At 41.2% G+C, this 22,991-nt stretch overlaps 2 protein-coding genes across 9 annotated transcripts; one reads left to right on the forward strand and one right to left on the reverse strand.

Moving 5' to 3' along the window:
* The first annotated feature begins 6 nt into the window (after positions 1–6).
* On the forward strand, positions 7–17,244 carry fam91a1 (family with sequence similarity 91 member A1). 7 transcript variants are annotated; one of them, XR_002598112.2, is made up of 23 exons: positions 7–200; positions 1,252–1,336; positions 1,836–2,045; positions 2,619–2,686; positions 3,435–3,464; positions 4,142–4,258; positions 4,840–4,930; positions 5,155–5,217; positions 5,499–5,605; positions 6,018–6,169; positions 6,740–6,968; positions 7,740–7,763; positions 8,589–8,675; positions 9,237–9,322; positions 9,834–9,962; positions 10,270–10,357; positions 10,678–10,788; positions 11,115–11,228; positions 11,758–11,833; positions 12,115–12,550; positions 13,132–13,201; positions 13,953–14,602; positions 15,771–17,244. XR_002598112.2 is itself a non-coding variant. In XM_022233841.2 (23 exons), exons 1-22 carry the CDS (start codon positions 129–131, stop codon positions 14,091–14,093), a joined length of 2,586 nt encoding a protein of 861 aa, XP_022089533.2. In that variant the 5' UTR covers positions 7–128; the 3' UTR covers positions 14,094–14,134; positions 14,390–17,244. The 7 variants fall into 7 exon arrangements, 6 of the variants coding, with proteins under 6 accessions (XP_022089533.2, XP_022089532.2, XP_087004750.1 ...); XM_022233841.2 differs by having other exon boundaries at positions 13,953–14,134; positions 14,390–17,244; XM_022233840.2 differs by having other exon boundaries at positions 13,953–17,244.
* Positions 15,102–22,315, reverse strand: LOC147796241 (regucalcin-like). 2 transcript variants are annotated; one of them, XM_087148628.1, is made up of 6 exons: positions 22,105–22,314; positions 21,272–21,457; positions 20,297–20,512; positions 19,690–19,821; positions 18,787–18,941; positions 15,102–17,534 (listed from the first exon to the last, which is right to left on the reverse strand). In XM_087148628.1, exons 1-6 carry the CDS (start codon positions 22,259–22,261, stop codon positions 17,487–17,489), a joined length of 894 nt encoding a protein of 297 aa, XP_087004754.1. In that variant the 5' UTR covers positions 22,262–22,314; the 3' UTR covers positions 15,102–17,486. The 2 variants fall into 2 exon arrangements, with proteins under 2 accessions (XP_087004754.1, XP_087004753.1); XM_087148627.1 differs by having other exon boundaries at positions 15,102–18,941; positions 22,105–22,315.
* Between the last annotated feature and the right edge of the window lie 676 nt (positions 22,316–22,991).

The following is a 22,991-nucleotide window of genomic DNA, read 5'->3' on the forward strand; positions in this document are numbered from 1 at the left end:
ACAACGGTATAAAATCTATCCGAAGCAGAAATCAATAAGTAGATTCGTGGTTGATTTCTTGGCGAGACAGAAGGTGTGGATTTTCTCGTCAAATTTGGCTGTTCAGCCAACAGCATTCCCTCCACAACATGAATGCGGAGGTGGAATTCCACATCAGGAATAATTACCCGTGGTCAAAGTTACCAGCAAACGTCAAGCAGGTAATTGCATTTCGAAAAATTTGGTTTCGTCAGCCATTTTTGCGTTTTTGACATTTTTCATGCAGACATGGCAGAAAGAATCGTCTGCAACACTATGTACATGATGTAGCGAGACGTCATCTTGTTGCAACTTACACATAGGCGTGTGTTATGTCAAACAATTGTGCAGAATTATGAAGATTTTCTCAAAGTCATTTTGTCATCATGCAATCATACACGTATACGTCATGGGCGTTGAGATTTTTATTTAGCCTTACGTCAAGCTACATGTATTTTTCCCAGAATGAGTTCCATGTAATATTATGGACAACACTTTATGCCCCTACGCACAAACCTAGGAAACTTGTTTCTTAGAGTTTTCTAAGTAAATGCTTTGGAATTTTCCTTGCTAAATTTCACTTTTTGGGACATGTTATCTCTTTCTGAGGGCTGCTAGGCCTATAATATTTTAAGGAAAAATTGGTGTTGTTTGTACATGTATATGGAATTCTTTTCTCTTTCTCTTTTCATCAGTGTTTAAATTAAACTTTAATGTTATTGCTAATGTTAGATATTAAGTAAGTAGTAACTGAATGCATGATGAGTGATAACGTACATTTATTCATGTCTTATGCTTTTCTGTTTCTAAAAACTGCAGCTGAAATAATCACTTAGGCCTATGTGCTTATTTTCCCAAACAATTGCCATTACAATCTCTAAATGTACCACATAGTTTAGTCAATTAAGTTGATTTACAAGATATTAGTGGAATCAGAAGAACAGTGAGGAGGAAAGTTTGCCTTAAAGTCTAACAATATTCACTGCTTGTTTTCACTGATGAAAAATTCATAAAAAGTCTCCTTTTTGATGATGTAAAATACATGTGCCACCTCAAAACTGAGGGCAAGGGAATTGTATTTAATCTATTATGTGTTGTTCTGGTTGAAGTTTAGTGTGGCAGGTTGTCGTTAAATGAATAGCAAACGGTTCGTCCTATCCTTTTTGGCTTTGGAAAAATGAAAAATATAAGAGTGTAATTTTGTTTCTATGAAATTTCACCCTTTTGTGGCAGATATTGGGACAATCACAGAAAGAGTATGAAAAGCTGGTCGTTAATTTTAGCGTCAAGAACCAGCTGCGGTATAAAGGCAACCTTGGTAGGTGAATTCCTTTAAATATCTGAAAAGTTTCCTTTGAAAGTGAAAGTTAAATTGGAATTCTAAATTTAAACTTCTCTTGAAAGTAAAAGAAAATGCAATGTTGCAAGTTGTTTTTATTATTAAAATATATGACTGAAATTCGCGTGATCACTTAAGAAGCAAATTCCGAATCCACAAGATAATTCTGTCAGCCACGTTTAAGCTCTCACATATGAGGACATGTATTATTGAGTGACAGAACAAATGTGCGCTTGACATATACCCCACCTTCTCAAAAAAGATACCGATTCCCTGAGGTTTTGTTTTTCCTGAACGGCATTGATGTATTTTGTTCATGTTCATTTATTTCCACAGTTTAGCATACACACGATCTCAATTTTCAAACAATATATTTAACTCGGGGGGGGGGGAAGCCGTGGAGGTACCCACTAAAAAGCGAAGCTTATGTATTACTATACATAATATTAATTACTATGTTGCAAATTTGTTCCAACAGTGCGCACCGTGCGACGAGATGAGAAGAAATACTATGAAGAACTCCTGAAGTACAGCGCCGATCACCTGATGCTGTACCCTTACCATCTGTCAGACATCATGGTCAAGGGGCTTCGAAACACGCCCTTTGCCTATTACTTGAGGATGATGCACAGCATTATGTCTGGGGAGAAGAGCTATGATTCTTTGCCCAACTTCACCGCTGCCGATTGTGAGTCCATGCAGGACGTTCCTCTTTTGCTCGGAACCCTCCTCAATCCTACAAAATTCTTCAATTCAACTTCCAAGGGGCATCGAACCTACATTTAAAGTAACAATGGTTTCCTCAATCCTACAAAATCCTCCGCTGTGTAGGAAACCATTGGTGCCTTATTTGTGTTTGAACTTTCAAGGGCACGAAGGCTTTGTGCTATTAAATTAGCAGTGGCTGGCTTTTCCATCCTCAATCCTGCAAAATCCTCCGCTGTGTAGGAAACCATTGGTGCCTTATTTGTGTTTGAACTTTCAAGGGCACGAAGGCTTTGTGCTATTAAATTAGCAGTGGCTGGCTTTTCCATCCTCAATCCTGCAAAATCCTCCGACATTTCATGGTGGGTTTTCCATGATTGGCAGCTGTTTCCCAAAACTTTACGTAATGGTGTTATCTCACGTAAGCAATAAAGAATGACAAGTTTTGTAAAATTTACAGTATAACTTTCCCCAAACTGATTTTGACTTATATACAACATTGGAAGACAAAGGCAACACACTTTGAAATTCCTGACCTTTTTTCTCTTTTATTTAGGTTTACGACTCCTGGGCATCGGGCGCAACCAGTACATAGATATCATGAACCAGTGTAGGTCATCTAAGGTAAGAAATATCTGAAATATTTCTGAACTCCCTGCCACAATTTCAGATAGATGCCTGCTGTGACAAAAGCCTTGTGCCAGCAATCTTGGCTATTTGGTCTCTGACTGTCTGTTATCTTTCATTCTGCAATGCATTCTGAAATCCTGCTGCTTCAGTGGTTTACAAGTTTATCGGCCCGTGAAAGAAGGCGCTGTTTTTGAATTGGAGAATCTGCCCCGAGCTGAAGTGCGCCCCCAATCGGCGAAAGGAAGACAGATGGTTAAAACCAGGTTCTTGCACGTGGTCTGCGTTTACTCAAACACCATACGCTCTGGACTTTGTTGCGCATACTCAGCGTGCTCTGCGTCAAACGCGTATAAACTTGCGCGCCTACATGGTGAGTTGGTACCAAAAGGACTGTCAATTACATTTAAAAAGCACGCCCTCGTTTGCTCTGCTCGGAGTGGATATATCGCAGTTCTTTTAATCCAAGGAAATGTTATGCTGTTCAGCTTCCATGCCTTGCTACAGCCGTGAGCACTTAGTTCTTTATTAACTCTTTCTTGCCGTTTCCTGCATACGCAGGTTTTCTGCCTCGGCTTTGCAAAACAGTTGAGGTGATTCATTTTTACTCGGCAAGGTCTCTGGCTTGGATCTGCACTTGTCTGTTGGTTGGTCGGTTGGTCGGTCGGTCTGCTTGTCTGAATGCATCTGTTTCTTCGTTGGTTCTCATTCTTATGCTTAACATACCTATTGCACTGCTTTACAGCCATCTCTCAGTCGAAGTGGGAGCTTCAATGTAAGTCCGCCCTCTTAAATGTGCCTTGCCACGCCTCTCTGTAAATCAGACTCTTGTGTAGAAGTGCATGCTGTGCTGTAAGCAATGTAGATGGTGCTTTGGTAGCAACAAATGTGCAACGCGATTCACCATATTGGGCACTGAAGTTGGACACTTATTCTCAAGGCATTTTGAAAGAGATTGTCAATACAGCTTCAACACGAAACTGCATTTGAATAGTAAGCACCATGAATTCTGAGTGTGCAGATACAATAGTTTCCTGGGTTTCATGGCTGAGGGAAAACTGTGGTTTTTTTTCCCCCTAGCTATTGCAGGTTTCTGCTTCACTGCCCATTCATGATGAACAATGGGATGTTTTTTTTTGTAAGTCATTTGTGTTTATTAGACCAGTCAAAAATTTTGGTTTTCTCATTTTGAGTGTTTAGAGAGTGGATATTATTTTACTAGTTTACATGTATAACTGTTTTATGGCTTCAGATTATCACGTCTATTGTGATAAAGATTGGTTAGAAATTATGGCATCATTCCGTCTACTTGTTCATGTTCAGTGAAGTTGTGTCTCGAGAATGTATGGGCACGTTTGTGTTATGCATGCTTTGTATGAAGTCATGTGAACATTAAGATTTATTGGCTAAATTTTGTGGGTTTATGTGTGTGTGTCTGTTTTTTTCTTGAAGAAATTCTTCCGTCGCCGTCCGATCAAAGACCTCTTGCCGGTCAAGCCGGTCGACAGTGTCATCCTGGAACCGTGGTGGATTGTGCAAGCCGGGTACATCACGGAGGACGACATCAAGGTAGGCAGAGCAGACGTTGATTCTTACGTGGGTCTTCAGGATCCGCTGTTTTGGATTTATCGTGAATGGTTCATTGGGTTTGTCGGTTGGAAAATGTTGAGGTTTTCATCTTGTGTCTTCACATTACTTTCCCAGAACAGGGTTTAATACTCCCTATAAGTTTTTCCCTTGGATATTTGAAACTCTGCTGTGCTGTGCTACCTAAAGTCTGTTCCAGTTCAATATGGCTCATCAGGCTTGTTTTACCTCCGATTTCCTTGACATGAAATGACTAAGAATATGTCTATTCCCCCGTCCCCCAGATGGGATGCCAGTCCATCGCAGGTTGCTACCAGCTAATGCTGGTACCCATTTGTTCTCTTTGGTGGAGAGAGGCAAGTTACGGTAAAGTGGCTTGCCTAGGAACACAACCTGTCGCCAGCAGCTGGATTTGAACCCCTGACCCTCTGATCAGGAGTCACAACCTCTAACCACGTGGTCACGTTCCCCTTTTTGGGATAATGACGGGATCATTAATTTCATGAAAGTGCGTGCATTACTATGGAAATCGTTCTGTACGATTCTTGTTCCATTCTTCACAGGCGGTATCCATTTCAGAGAAAAACACCATCGATAAGATCATCGATGTAGGCGCCCAACTAGCGGGAACCTTGGATTACTACATTGCACATAGTTAGTACAGAAAAATGAATAATCAAGAAAATTCATATTTTTACGCATATCTGCTTTTAACAAAAGTATTTTGTTCAGTGACTTTTTATTTATTTTTGCTTTTGTAAGCCAAACAAGTTGGAATAAAAGATAAACTAATATGTATCGGTGTCCTGAAAGTTTTGTCAACATTTCCCTCCAGATTTTGTCAAGTAGCAGTTTTTCACATATTTGCTTATTCCTAGAACTGTACACAAAAGGCCTTGTTTACATGGATGTGCCTATTGAAGATGACGACTGTATCATTGGTAAGTTCTCACAACATTTGAAGCATACAGCATGCTTCTTTCAAAAACCGTTGTTTTCCTATTGTGTTTCAAAGATTGCATTTTCAAATTCCACACCAGTCAAATTGTTTTGTTCATCTTTAAAATCATTTTGTAACCAGCTAGTCAGTTTCCCGATTTGGTTTATTCAACAACCGCTTTTCAAGAAAGAGAAATTTAGTTACTTCAAAAAGATGTCATGGTATTTCAAACGTTGATTTATCACTTTAACTTCATGGTCCTAACGTTGTTGTCGTCCCCAGTTCCCCCACTGGAAGGATTTGTCATGAATCGCCTTCAAGGTGACTACTTCGAGACGCTCTTGTACAAGATCTTTGTGTCGATAGACGAGCATACCACCGTGGCTGAGGTAATGCTATGCACATACCTTGTCAAAATAACCTTACCCTCAAAATATCAATTACCTGTAACTTGTGGCCTGGGCCCAATTCACTTACCGATCCAAAATAATGTGTTGCTTTGTAAATTTTAAATCATGTACACGTAGTTGAGGATCTTTTACAAGAATGCCAAAAAAGTTTCGATTTAAAAAAAATTTTTTTTTTCTGGTTTTTCTTTCCTGGTCAGATGTTGTTTTGATATTATGGTGTTGTTTTCCTTCTACATTACATCATGAAAAACTTGATCGAAATGATGGTTTTTTTCGAGACAAAATCAATCCCTTTTTAACCTCTCAACCTGTGTCCTAGTTTTGTTCTTTTCCTTCAGACTTTCATTCATAAGATCATTCAGTATTCGATTGATTGTCCTTTTCCTGACAGCTGTCCAACGTTCTCCAGATCGATCTCCAGCTGGTCAAGAACGCTGTCTCCATGTATTGCCGCTTGGGTTTTGCCAGGAGGAAGGGTCAAGAACTAGACCCCGAGGCCTTGCATCCGTCGTGGCAGGACGCAGAACAAAACACTTCCAAAAAGTAAGCCTTTCACTCAACTGAGCCAGAAAATATACTTTGTAAGAATGTGTACTCTACATGTACATGTAGGCCCCTGCCCCTTTCTTTTGAAGGGGGAGGGGCTAAATGTCTTCTCCTTGCCGCTGTCCAAAATCAACCTTCATGAAAGTGAAGAACTTTGAGTGGAGTGTATGTGCTGTGCTTGTGCAGGGGGAAGGGCTGAATGACTGTGAAGAAAGGGGGCAAGCCTACCTTCCTCCATGTTCTTCACTTGCTTTCCAACCTACGTCAATTTTCATTGCATCTAATGAACTGGTTTACCTATACCAATTGGCCTTGTATTTGATGAAGTATTTGATGTTATTTCAGGTGCCAATGACTATCTTTTCCCCTTTCCTTACTAATTTCTACTCGTAAGTGGAAAGAGGCACATGCTGGTATTAGTAAAGTGACTTGCCTAAGGTCACAACATGTAACCACCTGCTGCATTTGAACCCCCAACCCTCAGTTTGGAAGTTGCAAACTCTAACATAGTATTCTATAATTTTCTCAACATCCTCAACCAGGTTTTCTGACTTTTTTTTTCGGTAGGGTCATCAGCGATGACCTCCTCCTGATTGACTGGAGCTCCACCCCCCAAGAGGCCAAGGTCTCCCCCACAGACAGCCAGACAGCCATCTCGGACTCGGCCAGCATCGAGGACTCGGAGACCTCTTCATCTGGGATCATCAGCAGCGTGGGGTCGGGCCACAGCAAGCGCATCGCGTTCCTCTTCGACTCAACGCTGACGGCGTTCCTGATGATGGGCAACTTGTCACCGGTGAGCCGATCGTCGTCCCAGTCATCTGGCTACGGCTGAATGTAACACTGGCCCCTATGGGAGCCCCTAAGTAGCGGCTACAATGACTGCCATAGACAGCCATTTTACTCCTAGCCATAGTCAGTTAACTCACTCTTAAACAAGAGGCTGGTTCATACTTCAAGCAAACATAAAAGCGAAGCGAATTTAACATACCCAAAACTTTTTCATCAAAATTCACTTTGAATTCAGTTTGAATGGGTTCAAAAATTCGCAGCAGAAATATTTGATCTGAGGTGACAATTTGGCATTTGGTTTCACATTTACGCCAATCATGAACTTTTTTCACCCACGTTCTTAAACCTTAAGGTTAAGGTGCAGGTATGTCCCATTCTTCTAGTTCAGCAAACAAGAGTGTGTGTATGGAACACGAAAAAATATACACCTTTTGAATTGTTTCAAATAAAGCAGCATACACGTATATTTTAACCCTAGGGTGTGTGCAAAGTCATATTAAAATTGGAGAATTCAGGGCTGTTAGGGTTAAGTTCCCTACTTAAAAAATTGCATTACTAACATTGTGTTTGCTTTCCTGAATATGGTGAACTGTCGAATTTGTTGGCGGATGTGGTCTTTTCATTAATTAGATTTTGTGTGATTTTATGTTCTCTGAAATTTGCTTTTGAAATTGTGCTTCCTAAAGTTTGCATCTGGGTTCAGTGTCTGTTTGTTTAGGCATCATTGTGTGTCTGTCTGTTGATTATTTTCTTTTGATTTATTTACACCATACAGTCCCTGGACGTTAATCTTTTTACGGTATGTAAATCAGGGATTGCGCATGTAGAGAATACTCGGGCTTTGGTGATGGCCTCTGTCTTGGTACATGGGTGGTTTTTTTCCCCCCAAGACCGAGAATCATTCTTGATTTGCCCCTCTGCTCTGTCGCAATTCATTTGTTCATCTTCTCTTTCTCTAACATGAACCTGATGCCATCAAAAGTTTAAGCACAAAGAATGCGCCTTTGAGTTCCCTCAAAATTGCTAGGTTGTTAGCAGAAAAGTGTAGGTGCTTAGGAATACATGCTTTATATGCAAAGGCAAAAAAACTTAGCAAAGTAACGGCAAAAAAATAGTTGAGCGTAGCCTACCGTACCTTGTGTTGGTACACATGTACGCAGTCTGGTACACATGGTTTGACTGTGGCTCCTTCATTACTACGTGTATTTTCAAAACTGCACTTGGGGTATTATTGACAGATTCTGCACTCCATAGCACTGTGACCACAGAGCGGCACTGCACAAAATGGATGGTGGTTGATAATCAACCATTATTGGAGGAATTTTCATGACTGCTTCAAAATCTGGGAGATTGAGGATTTAAATAAATAAAAATTTATTGCATGTGATCAAAATCTTCGAGTAGTAACCGTGGCGTAGATACTTGGAATAATCATTTCGGGAATGAGCCAATTTCCTTCCCCTTTGCATTCCTGATCATGCTCGTGAATTGAGAAAAAATTATGGTGACATTTCACAGTGCTTCCTTTGTTCCACTGTGAAAGATTTATGCACTGAAATTCCATAATCTCTGCTCATGGTTAGCACAGTTGTGCGTTGAGTTATGTTTAATTGTTTGACTGTAGGGTTTGAAGAGTCATGCTGTGACGATGTTCGAGGTGGGCAAACTCTCGGATGAGTCTTTGGAGAGTTTCCTGATGGAGTTAGACAGAGTGAGTGCTGAGTGTTTTTGAGTTAGGGACTCATCGTGGATGCTCTGTGGAGTTTCCCAAAAGTACCTCACAATGAGTGAAATTTACTTTAGCTTGAGCCTAGATGTGTAATTGTTTTGGAACCCACATTCTCCATGAAATGGTAAATTATCGGACAGATATTCAGCCAAGTTCACCTTTTCCATAAATTCACACTGAACGGCTTTGTTTCGGCTGCTTCTGCTATGCCATGAAACCTACCAGTATCAAGTGTTTTCTCACTAGCTCCAACAACTTACTTATTAAAAAGACCAGACATTTTCATATTGTAATGATGAATATTAGGGGGGTTTGCTGGTCCAGAGAAAAACAAAACAGGTCCATGTTTGAAAAATGAAAAGATGGATTTTGACTGTAAAAAACACAGTCTTTTGACATGAGGATTTCTACAAAGACAAAATTGAAATTGGTGTTTTGGTTATGATAAGTGATTCGGGGGCTCCAGCAGCTGCTATCCCAGTCTAATGTGTTTTCCATGCTTGAAGAAAAATTGGTCATTTTCTTGATTTCTTCGTCTTATAGGTGCCTATCAATAGTGTTGCAGAGGGCGAAGCACAGAGGTACTTTGAGCACGCCGTCACCCTCAAGAACACAATCACATTCCTTAGGTGAGATGTTCCTCAATTTGTAGAAATCCTGGTTCTTAAAAATCCATCGGGAAGTTTTTAAAGGATTGTGTAGGATCAAGGAAGGTAGAGCCCAGCTACTGTTACCTTATGTAGGGCTTGATGCTTGATCTGCCATTGGTTTCCTATGCAGTGGAGGATTTTGCAGGATTCAGGAAAATTCCTGTCAAGAATGCTTAGGGAGTTGAGGTGAATTAATGGCTCCTGAATGCAACCTTAGTGGAATGCGGCCTCCTGGTTGACTTTCATAAGTCATGATTAGGGATTCAATCCAGCCGTAGGTCATAGGTTGTGACCTTAAGCAAGCCACTTTATCCCAACTTGCCTCTCTCCACCTACCAACATGTATAGGAGTATAAATGGACTGGCATCCCCTCAAGAGAGGATAGAAACATCCTCAGCCCAGGAAACCAGAGATAAGCACTGGTCTGACAGGCCACATCAGCTTGGAATGGGCCCATCTCAGTAGCTTTCTCTCACTCTCTTCCTCCAGGTATAACAAGAACATCAGTCCAGATTTGGAGCGGTACGGCAGCGGTCTGGGCATCGACCTGCTACGGTGCGAGAGCCTGCTGGGTCTGGACCCGGCCACCTGCTCCCGAGTCCTGCAAAAGAACTACGAGTGAGTGTTGAGTGAGACCGCTGGGTCTGTCTGCTGCTTGCGCGTAAGCCTGCCCTCAGTGGTAACAAATGGAGAGGCTACAATGGCTGCAGCGCGCAGAAGCAGCAGATTTGTTTAATCACTTGTGAAGACAAAGTTCTAATTTGACTCGTTTTACAGGTCAGTTGTGAAGGGTTTTTCTGATCGAAAATTAACTGATTGTAGGAACAACTGATTTTCGGAAGCCAAAAGAGAAATTTCTGCAAGTTAATTTCCCAGGAAACTAATATTTTTGCCCTGATGATGTCATAAAAACTATATTTTCCAGGTTATTGGTCTCCATGGCGCCGCTGAGCAATGAGATCCGGCCCGTCAGCAGTTGTGTCCCACAGCACATCGGGCCAGCAATACCAGAGGCAAAGATTTAACCTTGGTTTTTTTTTTAAAAGTTGCACCATGTCGGTACGTGTGTACAAAAGTGCTCCGACTTTGCCAAACAGGACTTGTAGTTGTGATGGGCCAGTCGCCGAGAAACGGTCATTAAACTTCAAGGAACTTCACTCTTACTCCTTATCATTTCTGAGAAATTTATTGTGAAATTTTAAATTTAGTGTCAATTCACATGTGTCATGTTATTGGGCATTTTCTACACTAATGTAAAAATTGTTAAAGTCACTGAATTGTATACATTTAGCAGTGGCAGAGCTCAGTTTTCATCTTGTGGTCCTGTAAACAGGTGAACTCAGTCTGGTTCAAGCTGTACATCTACCATCTGGTCAAAAACGGCCCGCCAACGTTGCTCCTAGTCAAGGGAACAAGGTTACGCTACCTGCCTGATATGTTCCAGGTCAGAAATACAGATCACAGCCACATCTTCAAAACTGAAACAACCATCTTCAAAATCATGCCAAAATTTGCCCCAGTTAGACAGAAATTTCAACTTTTTTGCACTCAAAATAGCGAAATGGGTATTAAGTCCTTCGAGTGCAAGGCCTGCGTAAATTAGTACGAACCCTCGAAATTTTCTCCCACATGATGCTGGTTTGTACGAGGATGGTGAACCGAGTGGTACAGGAAAATAGAGCTCAGTCGGCTCTTTCTTATATGGCCTCAAGATTCATTTTGTAGGATTTAGTATGCACATTTTTGTGTTTGTTTGTTTGTTTTCTTTAGGAATATGACAGGCTGCTAATTACGACCTGGGGTCACGACCCCGGATTGGTAGCCACATCCAATGCCCTACTAACAATCAACGACGCCCTCGCTCACTCGGCCGTCCTGATACAGGTTAGTGTATTAACTCCTTCCATTATTTTTTTAAAACTCACCTTGATTCACTTTGCTCATTTTGTCATCATCCATAACTTGTGCTGAAGGTTTTTATGTCAGGTATGGAGGTCTTCTGACACAGGTCATGTAGAGTTCAGGGGTAAAACAAGCAGTCAAAAATGTACTCGCTCACAACTGGTTGTCTGAACAAGCTGGAGAAATATGGCTTATTCTGAGGGGGGGGAGCATGTGGCCCCTCCCCCACCTTCCCGGACTTCTCTGCTGATTCTGTTGGAATGACTTGCATCCTAAATGCCTGAAGAGTTTTTCTTAAAAAGAATCATCTCTAGCTCCACGTAAAGAGTCTAGTTCCATTCCACATAAGTTATCCAGTTTTGAGTTGCAGGCTTTTCAAATTAATCGTGACAAAAGAATTTCCTTTGCCATTGTTGAGCCGTCATCAGTCCTATTGACTTGTGATCTGGACATGTTATAGATTCAGTGATATCTTTTGATATTATCTTTAATGTTATCTTTCGATTTCAAGGGCCACGGCTGGGTGACGGACGGTAGAACATTCCACATACCCTTCCCTCTATCCGAAGACCAAGACAAAGACAAAGGTCAGGAGATAAATGGAATTTTACTCTAATCCATTTTGATTTCATAAAGTTCAGACTTAATCTCTTTTGCCCCATGCAAAAGTAACAGTGGCTGGGCTCAACCTCCTTCAATCTTGCAAAATCCCACACTATGCAGGAAACAATAGCGTATTCTCTGCACTTTCTAGCACCCAGTTCCATGCATTGTAATAGTGAATGGACACTCCTTTCAAAATCCTTCAAAACCTGGTAGATTTGAAACAGTGGATTTTTTGAGTGGTTCATTGATTTCAATTTTGCAGGTGGCTCCACCTTAGCTTGGATGGAGCGCCATCCTGCCGTCTCTGCTCTTGCCAAAATCCTGGATCTCAGGCACACCTGTGGCTACATCACCCTCCTCAACTCAGGCAAACCCCACCACAGAATACCCAAGGGACACCCTACAACAGACGGGGTGACGGAACCCCTTCCAGAGGGAAGAACAACAGCCGCCACGGCAGAACAGAGCAGAGACTTGACAGACTCAAACCTAGCAGTCGCGCAAGTCGCGAAACAATCGCTGACGCTGCCGGTCAGCTCCCCAATGCATGATGGGAGTGCCAATTGCCATGGCAATAAGTTCAAGGATGCTGATTGGTCACTTTTGGGAGTCTGTTTTGGTATCCCCCTGTTTGGGGACGAAATCAACAGGATGGTGTGTGCAAAAGTTGCCAAGTTCGGACTCTGCCAGAGAGAAAGGTGAGGGACTTTTCACAAATGGTTTTGGGTCATTCCATGAGGTTGGGGCACAATTTGTAACGGTGTCCTTGTTACATGGGTAACTTTTACCACCTGTCATGACCTATAGAGTTGGTCATTCACTCTGTAAAAATAACACACCCCTCTGTATTCAGCCTTGTAAGATGTATAACGATGTCAATTTTGGAATCCACAGGCAGGGAAATGGCTGTTCATTTCTACGGAACCCATCTAACAATTGACACCGTCACAAATTGTGCCCCAACTCATGGAATGACCCTTTTATGTATTTTTTGTTTCACCTCCAAATAATTGAAAGGGGTTAATAAGTTCACCCATCCACCAAAAACATGACAGTGGATGAAAGCTAAGACCACATATACCATGCACCTCAGTTTTTTCAGAGAGTCAAAAACAGTACCCAAATCTTCATTACACTTAAAATTATCCCATACACTCTTTTTTAACCCTTATTAACAATAGTTTATAGAGGACGCAGATATTTTGGACGAAATTTATGATCGTGATGCTGATTTTGTTCTTTTGCGAATTTCCTCTCCCATCTCATGTTTTACTCCTAGCCTTTCACAGCTGCTGCACAGCAGTCGAAAGTTGTCTCTGTATCTGCTGAACTTCATCGCTGAGCAACAGGTAGGCACTTAATCCGATGTCTAGTGAAATCTGATCTTTGGGAGATGTTACTGTGAGAAAATCACGGATATAATCGGGAAAAACTTTGTTTTTCTATTGTGTAGTACACAGTGCTTTGCTATTTTGAACTGAAATGACACCATACCAACTAGGAACTAAAACTTAGACAAGAACTTAAAGGAGAAGAAATTTTAGTTGTTCAATTCTGATGTGTTGTTTGAAGATTCTGTTTAATTGGATGTTGTGAAAAGAGAGGCTTGAGGGTTTCATGTTAGCCGTGTCCAAAATGATTATTGTTGTCTATGGCTATGGCTCTGCACCATAGTAATACTAATGATTTTTTTATGGACGTCGCCTGACACAAAGCCCCAAGAGGCCACTCCGAGAGAGGGCTAAATAGCAAAGCTAAGGAAGAAAACGTAGAGCATAAGACTTTTTGAAGGAAGAAAACATGACCTGAGACAGGTTATAAGAAACAGGGAAACAGGATGCAGGTAAGGAGTTACAAAGCGAGACAGTACATGGGAAGACACTGGATGAGTGCCTCGCGGTATTTGCTTTAGGGACATGAACTAATCATTCATAAATAAAAACGATCAATTTATAATGTACAGATAATGAATCAATGCCAAATTATGATAAAGACATAGCCATTAGATACCATTTCAAATGCAGTTTTACTCACTCAAACCAGAACCAGTCACAGTTACCAACTTGTTAATCCTCTGACTGTTGTATCTGTTGCCAACAGGACATGCCCGTGGTACCAGACCTCCCGCCGGAAGCTTCCCTCCCATCCTCCCCGTCCGCAGTCTCCGCCCCTTCCCTGCCCTACCCCACCAGGAACTTAGCATTCATCAACAACAAGCTCCAAGTCTGGAACGCCAGCTGAGTTTTAATTTTCCCTTTACGACCACCGTACTCCATCCCAAGGTTATACATAGCCCTAAATACCAACCCTATGGGGTCGGATAAAGTATTAAGACAGGCGCTGTAAGTTTATTGGAAAAAAATGAACTCACGGAAAATTTAGTTCCGAAAATGAACACCCTTTGACCAGAATCCAGCCAGAGCGCATGAAGGAATCAAATTTTAAACTGTTATTTTCTGTTGGTCAAAACTGGCGGTACATTTTGACAGCTGTCTGTCCAACAATTGACCCAATTTTGTGTCTATAACTTTACGTAGCATGCTGCAAGTTCTAGGATGGTACAGTATACGCCTTCTTGAGAGATGGCATTCAAAAGTAAAATCTTCCATCTTCTTTCTTGGCAACTCTTGGAGAGGATCAACGTGACAGTCTCTGTGAAACGGTTCTCCAGTGTTTTGTACATTCTGTAGTCACTCCCTGTGCACGTGAAACAAGGAGGACCGACTCTTTGCAGGGCTTCCAAATGCCGAGTAAGATTTGAATAGACAGTTGGAGCTCTACATGCCTGCTGTGGATGTAGACATCACACAAAATGTGTTTGACGTCACTGGCACTTCAACAAAAGCCAATCCAGTTGTTTGTTTCTTATTAGAATTTCGAATAATAATAATATCCAAGCATTTGTAAGGTGCACAGTAAACAATGTCTGCAATTCAAAGGGGAGAGTATAATTTTATTATCATTATCGCAACACATTGGGCTCACATCATCTGAACATTCCTGAGACCATCTCAGCTCCCTGCGGAGTATACTAGTTGATGCTGCCATATCAGGCGCAAAACCCTAACCGTAACTGTTTCTACCGTCACGGGTACCCATTGGCACCTGGGTAAAGTGACTTGACCAAGATCACAACATGATGCCACCAGCTGGATTTGAACTGCCCGACCCTATGACCAGGCATGTGGCCTAGTGGTTTTGGGGTTTGTAGCTTACAAAATATGGAATACATGTATACAATTTGGCTAATGAAGGGTTAAGCTGAATGTTTTTTATTTCCTTCATTTGTTTTGCATGAGGAATTCCATCTTTGCAGTGAGAGCATTGAATAACCTGAGATGTATGATTCTCAAACTTAATGCATGAGATTTCACAGCCCTTTTTTCGGATTAATGATTGACCATTCCCATTAACAATGAAAAACAAATGGACTAGGAGCTGAATTCGTAGGGTGAAAATTATTTAGGGGGCACTTAAAAATAGTTCAAACAGTTCTTTGCAAGAGTATAGAATTTTGTTTTGAACCTTTGATTCAATTCTCAATTGGCTGGTTGGGTTCTGGCAACCTTCCATTTCCAAATATTAAAAAACCCATATGTAACAATAGTTTTTTGTAAATATGCTAAATTATATATTTTATTTGATTTACACATAATTGGAGCATAATTCACAATTAGTCGACTTAAATGACAAATGCCACTCCAAAATGCAAATCGTAACGTCACAAAAATAGCCAATTGCTAATTACTTTAGTTATTTTTTAGAAAGAGAATTATACAAAGTATTTTTGTTGAATTAAAAATTAAATTGCATGCATGAAGAAACCCAAAATTTAGAAAAACAGAACACAAAAAATCACAAGGGTAAATATGTTGACAATTCATTTAAACATCTGTGTTTTTGATCATTTTCCTATAGACCTTTTAACCCCACATGGCTGGATTGCTCTAAATGTCACCACGTGTGGACCTTCTTGGCCACGGTGATTGCATATATTCCTACGGGCAGCTTCAACCACGTGCAAGCGCATTTGCGAACGCTGCATGCTTGACTAGTTTATCTTGAATAAGTAGATTATTTCATTAACATCACAACACAAAGTAGTCCAGCATGATTGTGACATCACAGGAAGAAAGGTGCATAGAGCTGTGTTGACAAATGTACTTCAGACTGGTGTTTTAAATGAGACCATTAGAAGACCAGTCACAAGACCATTCACAAGATCAGTCACAACACCAGTCATCAGACCTTTCACAAGGCCAGTCACAAGGCCAGTCACAAAACCAGATGCAAGACCAGTCACAAGACCAGTCACAAGACCAGTCATAATACCAGTCCCCAGACCAGTCACAAGATCAGTCATAAGACCAGTCACAATATAGTCACAAGACCAGTCATAATACCAGTCCCAAGACCAGTCACACGACCAATCATAGAACAGTATGAACAATGACAAAAGAATGTTTTTGTTGCCATTCATTTCAAGTTAGACTGAAGACCTTGTACTGGTCCTTGGTCTGAAGAGGTCACAACAACACTGATTCTACCATGTCAAATGTGGACAAATGGAAGCATTCGGGTATACGTCAAAAGAGTTATGCAAAAAAGTCCAGATATTCGGAAAAGGGCTCATTTTGGCACACTGTGTATTGTAAGTATGCACACACTCGCCTTTCTGCAGTACATCGTGTATTTGGATGTACATGTATGTTTGAGGCAAAACCGGGATATCAACCAAGGGTACTATATCTGCCAAACTTGGCCACCCTTACCGATAGTAGACATTACGAGAGGGGCTTATCGGTGACATTATTTATCACACCCTCTGATAAGGAGCCACAAACCGAAACCATTTTTTCATACACCCAAACTTGTGTGGCACAGTCTGATGTTACATATGTTTAAGTTTACGGCATTTAGTCAACTCCTAGCTGATATTTTTTGTTTGTATTTTTATGAGAAATAATTAGAAATTCAAATTCAACTGTTTAAATCATCAATTGTTAATTTCTGACCAGGTATCCTTCAAGTTATCCCCAAGGTATATGTATAAAAAAATATTTCAAATTGAATGTTTATTATACTGTCCCCTGGGGATGAGAAAAAATATCAGTTGAATGCATCACTTAACAGAGAGTAATCATCATTTTCACAGTCCTCAGCGGACAAGTTTTTCTTCAGATCTGTCCGAAGAGGTACATGTACGCTGTGACAACCGGAAAACTTTAAAAATGCTCAAAATGACAATGAAAATCTTTGCCTGTTTTTTTTTTCGTTGTAGAATAACGTGTTGAATATTACATGTTGAATATTACAAGTTATGTTTATTTATGAACGCAGTTTTTGAGAGTACAGCGCACTTTGCAATAATAAAACTGATTAATGTAAATGATGGCATTTTTTATGAATATTGATTTGTTTGGGTATCTGTCTGAAAATTTTGGAATATAATTTCATGTTAGAATACATGTCATGCAAGCCCAAATCGGTACACAGCGCACCTGCTCTGAAGATATTCACAACGCTCTTTTTCCCCGTAGTAACTCACAAGGCCACATGTATACCGTATTATGTTGCTCTGACGACTCTTTAAGCCAAATAACCCAGCCAATGTGGTATTCCCGCCAGCAGATTTCAAACTTCAGTTGAGTCTCGGCAGACATTATATCTAATATGTAGGGCCTACAGGCGAAAAAGAAATTTGCGACAGCTTACAACAGCTATTTTATTCAACAGCAACAGCGACAGCTATTTTATTCTCAGCTTACAGCTGAGAATAAAATTGTTCAAGCAAAGCTTGACCACGGCTTCATTCTTTACACACGGACTTGTTTTGAGTAAATATCCAGTCACCGTATAAACATGCATGCACCTGTATGGATATCAACTCGTCAATTTGTAAAACCTGTCGAGTTAAAGTTGAAAAATATTCACTCATGCACAAACTTGGTAATTACCTTACTTGTTGTTTTTTTTTACCATAACACTGTAACCAAAGGGTTCCTATTATTCACACTGTACAAGTTTCTTTGAAATGTCTTGAACCCGGCGAAAACTGGTCACATTTCCAGCTCATTTTATATATATGGGCCATGTACAAATCTGTACTCATAACTGATGTATTTTTGTTAGTGCCCCGTGATACATGCAAAAGTAGGCCTGCTTCACTAAGCCAGCATATTTTGTTAGCAGGCCAACCTTTGACACCCGACCTCAGGGACAATCTTGAACAAGGAGCCAACCAATGTCCCAGTGGGCACACGACGTGCTAAATGTAATGAGATTGCAGAGAAATTAATGAAAAAACTAAATAATAACGTTACCATCAAATAAATGTAAAAACCGGATCCGGTTTGATAAACCAGTTTTTTTAAAACTGTAAAGCAAAATGCCACCCTTAGAAGCATGCTGGTAGCACATTATAATATATTATAATAACACCTGAATTACATATTACGGATGTGTAATGTGTTGGTTGGCGTCCACGACCCAGACAATTGCTTCCCTGGTGACCCCTGACCATCATGGATTTTTACCGTAGATAATACATAATCGACGATTTTATCATAAATCCTTGGGTCGGGGAACCGACCACGGACCTTAGTCAATAAAAAAAATATCTATGATGATGTACACATGCACAAACTGGCTTTCCTTGGCCACAAAAACTTGAGCGGCCCATTAAAATGTACACGGGGACAAATTTTATTGTCCTTTTTCTCGAATGCTTCGCAATTTCAGTGTTGTAGTTTAAACGAGATAGTTCTTTTATTATAATTTTATGCCCCCCTTTAAAGGAGTGGAACAAGCACACGGGCCGCAGTACGCACGCGTCGCAAAGACCCATGCATAGCGCCGTGCCCACGGTGCTAAATTACTTTCCCAAGCCAGCATATTTGTTAGCAGGCAAACCTTTGACCCCTAAACCCGTTACCTTGAACAAGGAGCCAGCCAATGGCTCCTCTCGTAGTTTCTGGTCGCTGAGGCCGTCATTAGAAGTTGTTACGTAGAGAGTATCTAAGTTCTTCCCTCCAAAACAGCATGAAGTCACATACGAACAGGGGAAACGGACAGTCTGCAACTTTTCACCTGGAACAAATTAATAAAAAAATAATTGATCAATTAAATCCAATCATCAAAGGATGTTTTTACGTGTTTGATGACATTTTACATGTCAAAATAAAACTTCAGGTAAAAATAAAGATATTTTGCCCAGACAGCCCCGTAGTGTCATAAATCACGAGAAAGCAAAAGAAATCCTACAAATAAGGAAATTGTCTTTCACCATTTCGACATTTAGGCCTAAAGCATGCATGACATATCAGGTAAGTCACATTCAGACAAATCTGTATTGACGTTGGCTCTGTCAACAGGTGAAATGAAATATTTCACAGGACCAAAAATGCCTTCAAGCAACATGGATATTGTCTTACAGCTTGACGGTAGGACTTGCTTCACTGAATTATTGGTTTGGTAGGTTTTTTAGGGTTCCTCAATATCCAGTTTAAAAACTGTACTCATTTGCGCTGTGCGAATCACGTTTCTGCATGAAGATGCTAGTTTGGTATTTCAACAAGGGAGGTCTTTCGAGAATAATGCACATTACGTCACGCCAGATAATTTCCACATGTTTAGTGTGTTGAGTCGGCGTACGGATAGGGCCAACCTCGATTGCCTATGAGTCGGCGTACGGATAGGGCCAACCTCGATCGCGTGTGGATTATTTACGTTTTTCGAGTGAACTATGGGGCTCTTTGTTTTGAGCAAGCGCTGTTGAACTCCTCAAACAGTGGCTCAATTCCAAGACTACTTCATGCTGTTTCTCAAGGTAGTGTACCTGTTTGTGGGTTGTAACGATTGACTTTTGACCCGTCGAAGCAAGCAACCCACAGCATGCCCTCCGTGTCCATTGTCATTCCATCAGGAAAGCCTTCCTGATTCGGGATCTCAACGGCAGGTCGCCGATTGCCTGAAATATTGGTCAAATTAGATAAGAAATGAGCAAGTTTAAAAATTGTGGACATTCAAAATTTTAAGAAAACCATATTAACTTCTTAACCTATTTAGCTGGTGCTACCCAAAACTACCTGCGCCTTTTATGGTTAAATATTTAAAAAATACAACTGTTATTATTATAAGTTGATAAGGCACATTAATGAGATGATTAAACTCAATTAAAAGTCTAGTTTAGGGGACATGCATGTATTTCTTCTTTTCCTTTTTCCTCCTCCAAGAGTGTACAATTAAACAGATAAAAGAACTTCTGTGATGGATCTGTTATCACCATTTTCGATATTAAAGAATAGCTCTACGTGGCTACAAATTAACCTCCACTCCCACGGCACGGGTTTGTGTGCTTGTGAAAGTGATCATAAAAAATGAATGACCCAAGGTAAAAAGGATCTTTTTGAAAACGAAGATTAAAAATTTAAGACGATTCTTACTTAACCCTCCTGTTTCCAAGCAGTAGTCGAAAGCATCCACTCTGCCCGACAGAGAGTCGATGTAATACATCGTCCTGTAATCATGGCTCCAACACATCCCGTTAGAGATGTCCACACCATCGACATGTTTGCTCACAGACCCGTCTCCGTCGAGACGGAAGAGGGAGCCCTGTTTGGGCTTGACTTTCGTGGGCGTTTCCAGAGGCCCGACTGTCCCTGCCAAGAAAATATTGAATGGCAAAAATTGAAACCTTTCTCCACCCCCAGTATGTAAAACCACACTCACAGTTCTTTCAATTTTACAGACACCGTCCTTAGTGGGTTACCTTAGGCGTCGAGGGGTGGGGATGAGCAAGGGGTGCTTTAATACCCCCTCCCGGAGCAAGGGGTCGGGAAAAGGGGTTGGGTTTGTCACTTATTTCCTGTGGATGATGGCCAACTCTTGTCCTTATCAAGGACCGAATCAGTGTACGTGGTGTCATGTGGTTGCAAATGCACCCACTGGAAAGCCGCTTGCACCCACGTTTGCACCCACAAAATTGTGTCACATAATTATTACGACAGGGCGATTAGCCTTCTCGTTTTACAACTCCGTATCGTAATCCAGGTAGAATGAAGGATCATTTGCACCCACGTGATCTGCCCTGCCCCACATTGGCACCCACAGCCACCGAGGTCTGGCGCCGCCACTGGAAAAAATCCTGACGACACCCATGGTCGAGACCTCTACTTTTTAAAAAACATCTGCTTACCATCTGCCCATCTTTTGGATCCCATGTGCTGCTTGCAATAACGTGCTCCCACTTGTACTGTAATTACATACTAAGTAGAAACGCTCGAATGCTACAGTAACCGGGTTTTATTAAACTAGTTAGAAAATAGGTTATTTGAGGGAAAAACCCCTTCACTTTATTTTATTACATGAAGATCAATTTGTGAATGTCAATAAAACTTCATTTGTTTTGAAATCAGTACCTGCCCAAAATCGTCCCCTCGAGTCACACTTCCCGTCGTTGAGGTGGTTCTCTGGCCGGTCCTGGTCGATTTCCGCTATGTGCGTGACCAAACCGGACTCCCAGTCCAGAAAAACGAAGCGGTGTTTGGTCGTGATGCAAAGGACGCCTGGAGTCCTTGTTGTTACAACGGAACTGACTCTATCACCTAGAAAGCATCGATGACACCTATCAGCTGCCACTGTGGTTTGGCTCCTTTTAGCCGATTCTGTATAAATTTTCAGTGTTCCTTGACTGAGGTTAACTGAAAGGCAGGCCCCAGGAGCGCCGCTATCTTAACTGAATCACTGTGACAGGCCCTCACAGTACAACTTTCATCTATCATAAAGCCATTGAACCTCTCAAAGGCCACCACTCTTCAGCTAAGACGTCACAGTTATATTCAAATGAGCCATGATAAAAAACATTCTTTGCTCATCGTGCTACCAATGGTGTTACATGTATGGCACTGAAGGACCTGTGGAAAGAGCTGTGACTGGTTTGGTGATAGGCTCAGTTTGAACTCTATGGTGGCCCTGGAGGGACATAAATAATTCGCTACCGGTCGTAACGTTTTCACAACGTCGGAAATTTATTTATGAGCAGTCATTAATATTTTTGCGAAGTCGTAAATTAAGTCACGTCCTTCTTAAACAATACACAAACCAGTCCCCCACAACAAACTCCCCCAAACCAACCAACAAACGTACAAAAATTATGACAGATATTTTTAGACGAAAATCCCCAATCGCGCCCCCCCCGCACTAATACTAGGATAAACCACTCCTCAAAAGCACATCGACCATCATACCATACCAATTGTTCTTGTCTCGTGGTTCTGTGTCTCCGGATTCCATCGGTGAACGGCTCCATTGATGTAATCGATAAAGTACAGGCACTGGCTGTCGTCATCCCAGTGAGGTCCTTCGAGTAGGATGCCGCACCTCTCCAAAACCACGGACACTGATGTCATATTCCGTCCTGAACCAAAGACTCCAAGTTTAGAAAATAGTGCTCTGTACGTAGTTAGCGGCAACAGCAAAATGAAATAGGGTTGCACAAAATGAGGGGGTTTTTTTTGGCCGTTTGCCGGTAATTCCGATGATTTCGATGAACCACTCAGTTTTTTAGCATCATGCTAAAAACGGATATTGTATCCATATCTTCTGGACCTTCGTTCTCAGGAAGAATACTAAAAAAGCAGTAAAGTTAAGGGATGCTGCTTGGGTGGAAACACATGTATATACCCCCCAAGGCACTAATCACCTGCTGAAATAAATCGAAATAGATAAAGTTGAGATGACCTTGCTGCATGGCTTACTCTCTCATGCGCAAGGCTGACTACCTGGTTATTGAACGGTCGACTTACATGTACAATGCCAACAATTCACACCAGGCAGTGGAGAGTGTATAGTTTGTTAAACGGCAGATGCAATCAATTTGTTAAAGACCTTCAAAATGCACCTCTGTGATCCAGTTAACCGTATTTGCAACTTTTGTTTCACTGTTTCAACGGGTATTTACTTGAACCGCCCTATTTTGGGTTTGTATGCTATTGATGGTCACCTATCATGGGTTTGCATGTCATTGATGGTCAGCTATTTAGTTGATCACTGGGGTGTAATATTTAAGCATTATGGAGGAGAAAATAGACAAAATTCGTGGACGTAAGCGAGAGGGTCATCGTTGCACGCCAGTCATGC

This window comes from Acanthaster planci, linkage group LG18 (assembly GCF_054643075.1).
Source record: "Acanthaster planci isolate LZ-2023a linkage group LG18, COTS_SCS, whole genome shotgun sequence".
In the NCBI taxonomy this organism is placed as follows: domain Eukaryota; kingdom Metazoa; phylum Echinodermata; class Asteroidea; order Valvatida; family Acanthasteridae; genus Acanthaster; species Acanthaster planci.

Bases quoted from the DNA above. Each gene is read 5' to 3' on its own strand.
- fam91a1 (XM_022233840.2), top strand. From the start codon at position 129: ATGAATGCGGAGGTGGAATTCCACATCAGGAATAATTACCCGTGGTCA. The intron at 201-1,251 runs GTAATTGCATTT...CTTTTGTGGCAG, and splicing joins TACCAGCAAACGTCAAGCAG to ATATTGGGACAATCACAGAA. The intron at 11,229-11,757 runs GTTAGTGTATTA...TTCGATTTCAAG, and splicing joins ACTCGGCCGTCCTGATACAG to GGCCACGGCTGGGTGACGGA.
- LOC147796241 (XM_087148627.1), bottom strand. From the start codon at position 22,261: ATGACATCAGTGTCCGTGGTTTTGGAGAGGTGCGGCATCCTACTCGAA. The intron at 20,513-21,271 runs GTACTGATTTCA...TTTTCTTGGCAG, and splicing joins GAGGGGACGATTTTGGGCAG to GGACAGTCGGGCCTCTGGAA. The intron at 18,942-19,689 runs GTACACTACCTT...AATTTGTTCCAG, and splicing joins TCGTTACAACCCACAAACAG to GTGAAAAGTTGCAGACTGTC.